Source organism: Bombus impatiens, unplaced genomic scaffold (assembly GCF_000188095.3).
Source record: "Bombus impatiens unplaced genomic scaffold, BIMP_2.2 scf_0478, whole genome shotgun sequence".
Taxonomy (NCBI): domain Eukaryota; kingdom Metazoa; phylum Arthropoda; class Insecta; order Hymenoptera; family Apidae; genus Bombus; species Bombus impatiens.
In genome coordinates, this window is record NT_176897.1 from 280,611 (window position 1) to 292,059 (window position 11,449).

The 11,449-nt window shown below is 45.3% G+C and overlaps 1 protein-coding gene across 1 annotated transcript in view; it reads right to left on the reverse strand.

The window, feature by feature from the left end:
* Nucleotides 1-9,437: 9,437 nt before the first annotated feature.
* LOC100744781 (proline-rich protein 12-like) overlaps nucleotides 9,438-11,449 on the reverse strand; it is a 9,411-nt gene continuing 7,399 nt past the window's right edge. Inside the window, exons 7-8 of the mRNA XM_033321668.1 lie at nucleotides 10,545-11,449; nucleotides 9,438-10,290 (exon numbers count right to left, since the gene is read on the reverse strand). The exon at nucleotides 10,545-11,449 is cut by the window's right edge and continues 10 nt beyond it. Of these exons, the coding sequence (XP_033177559.1) occupies nucleotides 10,547-11,449 (903 nt within the window). The 3' untranslated portion in view covers nucleotides 9,438-10,290; nucleotides 10,545-10,546. The remainder of the gene's footprint in view (nucleotides 10,291-10,544) is intronic.

Here is an 11,449-nt window from a genome sequence, read left to right on the forward strand (position 1 = left end):
ACGACATACGCTTCGGTTAAGCGTCCATTTAAGAATTTCGTACGATAGCAGTCGCTTAGCTACCATTTTTCTAGTACATATCGTGCATATTCGTCCAAGGAATTCACGTTTCGACCCACACGTTTTACGATATGCCGTTAACATTGCGAAGCGAAGTCTTTCACTCGAATCTTTCAATTTTGACTAGCTGAATTTTCGTCGCTTTTCCTGGTGGCTTATCGAAAAGCAATAGATTTTTGACGTATATTTAAAAGGTACAATATCTTTTGTAGCCACTAGAGGCGTTAAAAAATGACGCGAATGACACGTAGGCCAATCTCGAGTCCGGCTCAACATACGATCACAAAGCATTAGCACGAAACTCGAAGGATCTGCCACAAAAATTGTCGATGATTGCCTGAAATTGGATGTCAAACGTATTCGAAGGTTTCTATTGCCGATGCATCGCCGAATTCCCCCGGAGGGAATGTAAAAGCCGAAGATACAGGTGCATCCAGGTTTATCTGATTGTGCGTCACCCAGCAAATGATCGGTTACCAGAAAACAGTAAACCAACGAAAATTTCGCAGTACTGCTTATTAGCGATTTTCACGAAGCTATCATTAGACGTGACACCGGTATTAAGAAGGTTGCTCGGCGTCGGAGGTCTCGCGAGGAAATTACAGTGTTTCGAAAAGGTAGAAATCAGAGTGTTCGGTCCCGAGACTGGTTCGCTCGCGATTTCTTTCCGTACGTAAATCAGCGATCATTTTGTTTTTCGAACGACGATTTATTCGACGTTCTTTTAAAAGTATCGTTTAGAAAGAGAGCTGTTCTTCTCTTTGGATGTCTCTGCCATCGACGTTTTACGCTTAACAGACGCGTTACTATCCTTTTTCCTGAAAACGTCCTACGTACCATTTCGAAACTGATGAAAACTGCAGGTTTATCGTTTTCTTCGCGCTCTTTTTCATTTTCTCCGCTAAATTAAAAATATTTAGTTATCATTTCGCGATAGCCAGTACAATATAATCTAACTTCAAATATTCGCTTCGAGTATATCTCGAGAAACGAAGAAACGTTAAATAGGACATTTTACATTTCTTTGTTTCTTTCATTATAAAAATATGTACAAAAAGTTTCTAATCTATAACTCGTAATTTATCAATTCAGTGATATTATTACTCGCCGAGTTGTTGCTCAAGAGGACTCGGAAAGTTAAAAGTTTCGATCCGATCGACCACGAAACGTTTGATCGAATTTGACGTGGTTAGGTTCTCATAGCCACAGTACGATTGTTCCGGGGCCCAAGCATTTCCAAGCGGCGACCTTTCAATGGTCGTTTCACCGGCTTTCGTCGTCAACTCGCGAAACCCTCCTCGATAAAAGACGCACTCGAGTTGCGCCACCGAATCGTTCGCTACCAGTTGCATGTTTGAGAGCCGTCGAGCGAGCGCTGCCACTCGAGCTCCACGAAATGAAAATCTTTCTTCGATAGTGTATTTAACGGTCGAGTACAGACTACGAGTTTGATGGTTGGTGTACGCACCGGGTGACCCGGAAATATCGATGAGGAGGAACACGCGGAAACGAATAAAAGTACGCTTTATCTCGGATCTTTAGTGTTCCACGAAAAATTACGTGTGCACGTTACGTGCCGATTCCTCGAAATCGCATGGGGAAAGAGAATAAACCGACCGGAAGGAAGTAATCGCCACGCGATGAAAATTCTAAGTGGTTCGATGTTCGCGACGTAATTTCCTATGCTAATGTATTAACGATTAACCCTTTATTTCTCCCCTGTTCCTTCGTTTCTTTTTCTTTTTCTTTCCATTGAAACGATACATCGTCGTACGTCGTTTCATCGAACGGCGATACAGTTTATCGGTTTGACTATTGATCGGCTCGTTTTTTGGCCCGACTTGACACTTCCTTTTCTCCTCAAGTTCTACGAGATGCTCGACTTTTCCCATTTACATATTCCTTTTAGATAGCTTCTTTTTCATATTCTATTCACGAATACGTTATTAGCACGATCGTACACCAAAGGATTCTTTATACCCTTTTAAGGAATAAATAAATGAATAAATAAATCATATTTCTGTTCTCTATGAAGAGGAAGCAAGTTCGAAAATGCACCCTGTACACAGACGAGCTGACGGTTCCTCGCTTCTTTTTTTCCACGTTGGCCATTTATGGGTGGCGTGCCACTTGACAGGACGCACGGCGTCACGGGGTAATCAAAGTGCCATTATCCATGGGAAATTGTAACCCCCCAATCTCTCCAACTCCTTGCTAGGTATTCATACGAGCCACCGCGACTCGTCTTTTCTCTTTCTGTCTCGAGCGTACCCTCGGTACCCTATCCTTCGATCCTCGTCCCGCCTATACTCGATACGGTGTATCGACGGGGTGGTCGTTACATAAACCTCTGTCTCCCTCTTGTAACGCGCGTTACACGGCGGCGAGGGTCGACGAGTGGCGGTGTCAAAGCGAAGTCAACCGCTGAAAAATGGCTACGACTTGTCACGAACGATTCGACGTAATCGTAATTCTTATCGTTTCGCCAACGCTTAGTATGTAATTGTTTCCCTGATGCATCGTGATTATCCTTGACACATACGTCACGTTAAGTATCAACCAGGTTCTACTTCTTCTCTGTAAATTACGAAGCTGTTTCATTCGCTAGGCCACATTAGTCTACTTAGCAAAAGTACCAAAGAGTCAGAAGAGAAAGATTCCTCCGAGAGAAAATTTCTTGCGACTAGAAAAATTGCGGCTTGCCTCGGATACGACCGTCATCCTCCTGAGAGGATAATTTTACCATGATATTATACTTTGTAGTTTTTACCGAACTCTTCGCGCTACTAAAATAGATGGCTATCTTTTGAAAGACTGCTAACAGTTTATAACTTAGACCACAAGTACAGGAAAAATGATATTACTTTGACAGAATGTCGTAAAGTAATCACTGGCGAGCGATACGATGAAAAGTCAACGCTTCGATTTATCCAATTGGTCGGTCGTCGTACGTTATTCGCGTAACCAGTAGGTGGTTATTTTTACTGACTCGTGACAACGGTCATAAGTCTCGAGACACGCAGAGCTTCACGGCTCGAACACGCATCGATAATTCTCTGCGTAAATACATTCGTCCATTTGAATTTTTAGAGGAATATCGAAATCCGGTGGATATTTTGGGCACGAAAAGTTCCGGAGCAGAGTGGACCAAAACCAGAGAACGGACTCGAACGATGCAGAAGGTGAGGAAGCATAGCAAGGCCGATGTAGCCGTTAGTCGGTGGCGTAGGAGAGAGAGAAGGTTAGTTGGGTTCAGGGGCTGTACCGTGGGCACGAGTCCCAGCCCATGCATACCAATCGAGCGGTAACCTAACAACGGTTAACCGCAACCAGTCGACCCGCTGCTAATCAGAAAATCACGCTACCGCGGAAACCCCCAACGGAGGGGTTGCAGAGGCTGCGAATCGGTTCATCTCTCTCTCTCATAACGCGCCAATTCCTCCTCCATCCTCCATCGAATACTTTCTCGCGCCACGATGAACCAGGGGAAGGGCTGTATGTGTAGGTGTGCTTCCGTTGAACGTAAAACACGAACTCGTGCAACTAGACTCGTCGACGACACTTGGGAATAACCCCTGCTATGGCTGACATCGCGCTAATTACGAGGTTAAATATCAAGGGGTTAACAGCGAGCCAATGTACCGGGCATCGATTATCGAAGTCTCATTTTCCGGTCAGCTTTCCGCCGCTCGACGTAATCGGACGGACGGATAAGCTTAAGGGGCGGTGATTAGCTCGTGGTACCGTGGAAAAAGTCGAAGGTTGCTCGTGACTCGGCCTGGATATGCACTATCGCTCGAAAGTTTGGGATCGCGTGTGATATTGATGGTTTGCGGAAGAAAATGAATTAAAATACAACGCGGTATTTTTAACTTTAGTCGGGTTTATTGGAAGTTTTATATATCGCGTCGACGTACTCTCGTCCGTATATTAATCAACGTACTGCGATTTTATTCGGACTACGAGAGTAAGGGAAAGCGTTGGTGTATGTTTTTCCTTAATTGTCTACTGTTTCATATGTATTATTGACTAGCATTAACTATTTCTTAACTCGGAGTATGTTCAAGGAAATTCGTCCTTCCCAGGAGTACTCGATGCGGCAGCTTGCGAATTTCTCCGACGATACTCCAGGACTTTTCATTTAGAACGCTTCGACGAGCAGTCGAACGTATGTATTTGCGCTGCACTTGCGCGTTACTCATTTCTGTAAGTGCAGCACTCGTTTCCGTTTGGTTCGTCAACGACATTGGCCTCCGGGGCGAGAAGTCAAAGTTCCGGGTCGCACGTTCACTGTTTCGTTCCCTTTCCTCGTCAGTGCTTGTCATTGGACACAATAACGTGTCCAGTGTTTCGAAAATCAAGTCCTTAAAATTTTCTTGGCGAGCGCACCCTTTCTTCGCGTGGACTGCCAAGTGAACGCCGGTCCCACGAGCGACGAGAAATCGACACTCGCATCGGCTACGTTTCGAGGGTGCGATCCCCTCGACTTTTCGAGAGGAGAGCCGGCTAAGCCGGTCGAGTGCGACCATGAAGAGCCTCCTTGACGAAGTATACGTTCGTGGGTAATAGATTTTCGAGGTGGAGGAAGGTCACCCGATACTTTGGCACGATATCGTTATTGGTGTAGGTTCTAATTCTTCCGGTAAATCAAAAAATTGAAATCACGAGATCGTGTTTCGCTTTGTCCAACGAGTAGACTATAAATGTTTGTACATTTTTCTATCCTTGTAAACAAAATTAAAGAAACGTTACCTAAATAGAAATTTATTTCATATTTGTATGAAACGTTGTAATAAATATTCTACTATGAATATTTCATACGTGTTATAGATATAACTAATTTTGTGTGCTAGACTAGATTGGCCGCGTAGTAGTGACACGCGTATGTGAATACGAGTGTATGGAAGTATGTGTGTACGCGGCGTCTCGAAAAACAGACGAATGTAACTGTTCCGTTGGCAGTGTGGAATGGAAGATGGTGAGACGAAGAAAGTGCCGAGACGCGTGCAAATGTATATCGAGGAAGATCCTGGGAATCGTTTATTAAATAGATCTAAAACTATTTTAATATAAATTCTAGGTGTAACCTTAGTGTTCCTTTACTATTATTTCGGCTATTAAGATCCACAATTTTCGACGATAACAACCGAACAGTCGACAAGCATCGTCATTATATACGTATAAAGCACGCTCGTGTCTCTCGATTTGACCAAAAACATGAAAAATGTTGAAAATTTTGAATGCACTTCGAATATAGATAATCGTTAGCCAACAAATTCTCGTTATTCGAAAATACGGTACGATATAGATAAGAGAAGGAGATACAATCGAAGTTATTTGGATACTGTATCTGTACCAATAACCACAGTGAATAGAGTACGTGGTAAGAAAATTTAAAGATACTCTTAAAAAATCTTTTCTTCGGTGGGCGGAACGGCCGAGGGTGAAGAGGAAACGAAGAAACTCCGAAGCTCTTGGAAAATGGAAGACGTTTGTCCACGCTTACCTCCTCTTTTAAGGTTCTTGTAGCGTCTCGGAAGTACGAAATCTAATTTAACCTCCCGGCCGATCGCTTCACTTTTCCCTTGCCTTCGAAATTCCCTTCCACGACTCTCCCCTGCAAACCGGACGCCGGTTTAAAAAGTTCCACGATCCGAGGAACCGATCGAATCACCTGGGACACCGGAGCACCGAGAGTGCTTGATTATTTCCACAAAAGCGACAAGCAACGCCGTTTTAAATTGCGTTTTAAAAGTCGTTGCTTCTTTCCTCGGCATAAAAGAGGGGGAAACTTCGAACGTTTGATCTTTGTTTCGATATCTTTCTACTGCGAGACATACTGATGATAATAATAATAATAATGATACTTAGACTGCGGATACTTATACCGGTTTCATACTTTTATGACAGAAATTAAACGAAATTTACAGATTTATCTATTATTCCTAGTGATAAACACGTGGATAATAATAATTCTAAGGATTCTCGGGGGTCCTTCGACACTGTGCGATCGTGAAAGTAAAAAACAGGGTGAAAACGATCGTTACTTAATCGCACGTGGTTCTCTTTCAATAAAACAGCAATTTTTTATTTCGGTCACAGAGACTGTAACGTTTACTCGTTATCAAACTTTTTGCTGATCCCGATAGAAATTCCAACGAGGAGAGGGAGGATAAAAGAACTGCGTTTCTAGGCTGTATATGGAGGGGATGGTAGGAAAAAGGGGGAAACATGGAACAGGCGTACGTAGAGAAAAGTTTTCGCCAAACCGGATACAAGGAAGTTCCACCGTATTCGCGCATCCGGTGCCATAAATCCCGGTCTCTTCCCGCCTTCTCGTGCCCGCTGGCCAAGACAGCGAGCCCTCACTCTGTCCGACGAATAAATTTGCGATCAAGCTTTTTCCAGGTCGCCGTTCCTCTCGATCGGTCGGTTCTATCGATTACGAATCGCAAGCAATCACCAATGATCGACAGTCGCACGACAGAAATCTTCGAATCGATCGATACTTGCTGTTTTACCGACCGATCTATATTCCAGAGTCGATTTTCAATCAATTAAATAAGCCGAAGTTACACGTATGTATTCCTGTATTTCCTATTAAGATAGTAAAGAGACAGCTTTAAGAAGAGTATGACGAGGATTTTTCAGCGTTTCAAGTTTCGTAGATAAAACAGATATAGATCTTTGAGTTACGAGGTTCTGCAGTACCAACCGACCGCTTTTCTGCAATCGCAAATGCGAAAGATCAAAATGATCGGTGCGGTTATGTGTATTATATTTCGTAGTATATATGGTGACGCATCACAAAAAAAAATCGTAATCGTTCGATAATCCTAGAAAAGATTCTTTCATGGCGGAGACAACGAGGCGAGACAAGTATTTATGGGTTATTGATGATACGGGCGCTTTCAGAATCTAAGAAGATCGTATAATAACGTAATTAACGGCGCGCGTTGACAAATTGAATCGACGGCGAATGTATTCTTTTCATCGTGACTGTACGTCGGTGGTCCTGGTCCATAAATATTTCATGGCAGTCGGGCATCCCTGTGTTCGTGGAAAATCGTAGAACGTTCAATGATCATCCCCCCGATGTGGCAGCCGCGCGACACACCCTCGAAAAATCTTCACGAGAAAACCAACGAGGAACCGATAATCTTCCATCGATCAGTATCAGCGAGGATGGAAGGAAGCGTTTCTCGAAAATGGAAATCCTAGTTAGGGATGAAATATGAATGGCGTGAAAGGTTTGTCTGAAATGGTTGAAAAGATTGTGTACTTTGGTCAGTCGCACACGAGCACGTGCCATTTTTATAGTCGCGTCTATTCGATGCTATGTTCCGACAATGTAACACGTATTTATACGAAGAGATTCGCACACCACGTAACTTTCGACAACATCTTCAAGGTGCACATGGTTACGTTTATTTAACGCTGGAATTAAAGCGGTATAATGAAAATAGGTAGACACGCGTAATCGTGTTTTTAAATCAATAAATATCAACATCGATTTCATCGAAAATTGATCTGCATGTCTCCGGCGATTAATTTGCTAAACCAAACGATTTTCTCGTCGAACGATCTTGCGAACGAAAATATCCAGAGAACTTGATAAATAAAATAACAAAGGAACTGTGTGTCCCTCGTGTACAAGGAGCCTTACAACGCTCTAAAGCGTACAGTTCGTTTGCATCCCCGTGAAGATTAGTTTGCAAATTCTCATGGATCCTCGGGAAATTTGGAGGCGCACGGGTGCCGAATCTCGATCTGGAAGAAGAGCGGACAACGTCGGGGTTTAGATAAGCGCCCCTACGGGAAGCCATTAACCGGGGAGAACGGCGTGAAAGCAAGGAGGATATTAGAGCGATCCGGCGATTGGCTCCGATGCAATTTCGCACGGTACGCTGGCGGCACGTTGGGCGAAGGTGTTAAATTCACTGGATGTACGTCGGACGAGCCATTCTGGGGTAGCCGACAAATCCGATCGTATTTTCATCGACGCCAAATTGGCAATATCCTCGCCGGTGACGATTCCTGAATTATGCATCAGCCTCGGGGACAGTCGCTTCGCTTCGCTTCGAAGTTTATCCATCCCGCTCGTTTCCATCCGCAGCCTCGACCTGTTCGACTCTCTTCCACGCGGGGAGTTTTCTGCCCTCTCGCAGCTTCCACCCTCGCGACCACCCCCGACCCCAAACACCCTCTGCTGCCTTCTCCGCCGCCTCCACCACCTCCTCCTCTTTCATCGTCTCCTTCAGCTACGCTTCAATCCCCCGTTCTCGTTCTCTGTCGCGCTCCCTTCCTTCGGGCCCTTTCTCCAATGGAAACGTCACTTATTGGTCGAACGAAAGGGAGGAAAAAGAGAGGACACCCTCGAATCCGACCAATCACGGTGAACGTCCGTGATAATACTCGCGATATTTGCCGCGGTACAGACTCGGGCAAAAGCGTCCCCCGCTTCAGAGATCGCGACCGATCGAAGGGATCCGCTGGGAGAAATTTCAAACAGCCCTCTGTCAAACACTGTGATCCTCTTTTAACGTTGTTTATACGGTAATCATTTTTACGAGACTCGGATTGTATCAAACAGATTTATCGAACGGTCAGGTTACAGTTTCAAAGGGAGCTTCGATTCGTCGAACGATTATCGAATATGTTTTACGTACGAATAAATTCGAGAGTCTCTGGAAAGAATGGAAGAACGAGAAGGAAAGTAACGAACGAAGCGTCTGGAACGAACGAGAAAGAGAATCCACGGATGATAATCGAATCGAGCGTTTGGAAACGGCCCTTAAGCCTTTACGAGAGGGGACAGACAATGGAAGGTAAAAGTAAAGCGTCGTTCTTGGAACGAAGGGCTGCTCACCCCAATAATAAAATGATAAGAACCCCGGTGTGTCTTCCCTCCTTCTCCATCCTGCTTTCTATCCCCCTCCCCACTTTCGTTTCCTCTGACTGGAGCCAACTCGTATATAAATGTCGATATTATTGTAACGAACCGCTTTTGATGGCAATTTCTCCTTCCGCGTGCTCTATTGCTCAGACGAGCCCACGCGATCGGACACTCGCAAATTCGTTGAATCGACCGAGGAATTTATCGTTTCCGGATCGCGCGCGTCGCAGAAAGGACATCGACGCGACCATTCCCGATTTCGAATTCGATTCGATTCAACCTTCGCCGGTTATCTGGCGAAAAATCTGTCCAATCTTCTTGTTGGTACAAGGTTGCTTAAGAACTAACGTTGTATCGACGCGAATGAATCTGGTTAACATTTTCACCGCTCTTGACGCATACGTTATCGATCCTAAATATCTACTAAGGATAAATTAGTAACATTTTCGTAGAAACTCTGGAAGAATCTGTAACTGCGATGATCGTTTCTAAGATGCGTTTCAACAAAAGAATTAAAGATTCATCCGTCCGATGGATCAAGTATGGATGGTTAATTGAAATAAAAAGAATCTCTTCTCGCTATTGGATTTATTCGACAATTTTCTCCGTTTCGTTGGCGGAACGTTCGCCTTGCGATTGAGATACGTGGCATTTGGATCAAGTTACAGGGACGAGTACTACACGGATTATTTTTGTTGCTGCGTTTTCCCGAGCCTAGTTCACGCGACTATCATCCTCGCGTCCTTTTATCTTCTCTACAAAGAATCGACAGTTCTCGGCCACGAGGCCTATCCAAATTTAGACTTGGACTTCTCTTAGAAAAAATAATCGAATGTGTATCGAGTGTCGCGTGGCCGACGAGGCTGATTCGTCGTTCCAGCCGAGGTTAGAGTTACGAAGCTCGATCCTCCAGCGAGGTTACGAACGGACGAAAAATTTTCGAGACGTCTGCCACGTTGTACGACGGCTTTTCACCTTCCTCACGATTGTCGGGGCTGTACGTGACGAGACTCGACGGCGCAACGAATGAATTTAAGACGAAAGCGCGACGTCAGGCACGCGACAAAGAACACACACGAACAAGTCTGCCCGTTCGCCCTCTGCGTCTCGTTCCTCGGATCTTTCGAGCGGTCACAGGCAGGCCAAATAGGTGAAGGACAATTTCGATCGGCGCCAGATCGATCCTCGAAGCGAGAGCCAACGAACGAAGCGACTGAAAATATCGTTGACGAACATCGATCCGGGAAATCAACGTCAGATAGACCCCGTGAGAAACTGCGATCCTCTTCTGGCTTCTCCATTTTCGCCGATTGTCCGGATATTCACTTTCTCTAGAAGTTGAAATATCAAAAGAGTATTACACGCGGGGCAGTAAAATAAAATATCGCCTGTCTCTCGACCGCTTATAGCTTCCTAAATAATAATCTGAGCATTCGCTTCGAAACACAGTCGCCTAACGGTTGTTCTATGATTATTTTTCAGAAAGCTACAGCGGTTCGAAGATCGACAATTTTACCACGTAGGATAGTTAGACCAGATATTTTGAAACTTGGCAGACAGAAGCGCCACGCTATAGAAAGCCTCTTACCTCTATTTGTCCCTCCTCTCCTTCCTCTTCTTCATTTTCTTGGGATCGCAAGGCCTGCGCCTCTTGCACTCCAATTTCTCCGGTGGACAATAAAACGGATCTTTGCAACAAACGTATTTCTCCTTGTGCGGACACGGTGGCAGCGTCGGCTTGGACGGTTTAACCGCTTTTAAGTCGTAACAAGGACAAGGTCCAGGGTGCATTTTCGGTGGAGGTGGACAAGGGCAAAGAATCACCGGGTCCGTCGGTGGTTGGGGAAGAGGCGGCGGGACGCAGATTTCTTTTTTCGCTTTACCGGACGTTCGAACTTCGACGCACGATTCTACTTCGTACTTCGCCTCGGGAATTTCCGGACAGGGTTTAGGCGAGACAAACTTCGGGGCTGGACAAGTAGTCGGCCCGTATTCCATTTTCGGTGGTTTAGCGATTTCAGGCACCTCGCACTTTCCCTTTGGTAGGCACCTGTCGTCACACTCGTCCTGTTTCTCTTTCTTCTTCTCCCGCAATTTTACCGGCTTTCTGCCGGCACACACGTCCTTCTTCTTCTTCTTCTTCTCGGGCTTCTTCTCGCAAGGCTTCACGCAGCTGCGTCTCTTGTCTTCGCAAATGTCTTCCAAATCCTTGCAACTGGGTGGTTTCGCTGTGGATTTTCTAGACTCGTCGGACGAACCGAGTAACGTCGAGTCGACGTGGAATCTTCTGTAATCGATGCTCAGAGGCGCGAACCTGGATACTGCGTGATAGGTAGACATCCCCCTCTTCCTCGGCTTATTTCGGTTCCTCTTTCGCGGATTTTTCCCGCTATTTTTGGGACAAGACGGGACGTCCTTGGGGCAGGAGACTCGCGGTTTGGCTACTTGTTGGCAAGGTGGACAGGGTTTCGGGCATGGGCAAGGCGGTGGCGG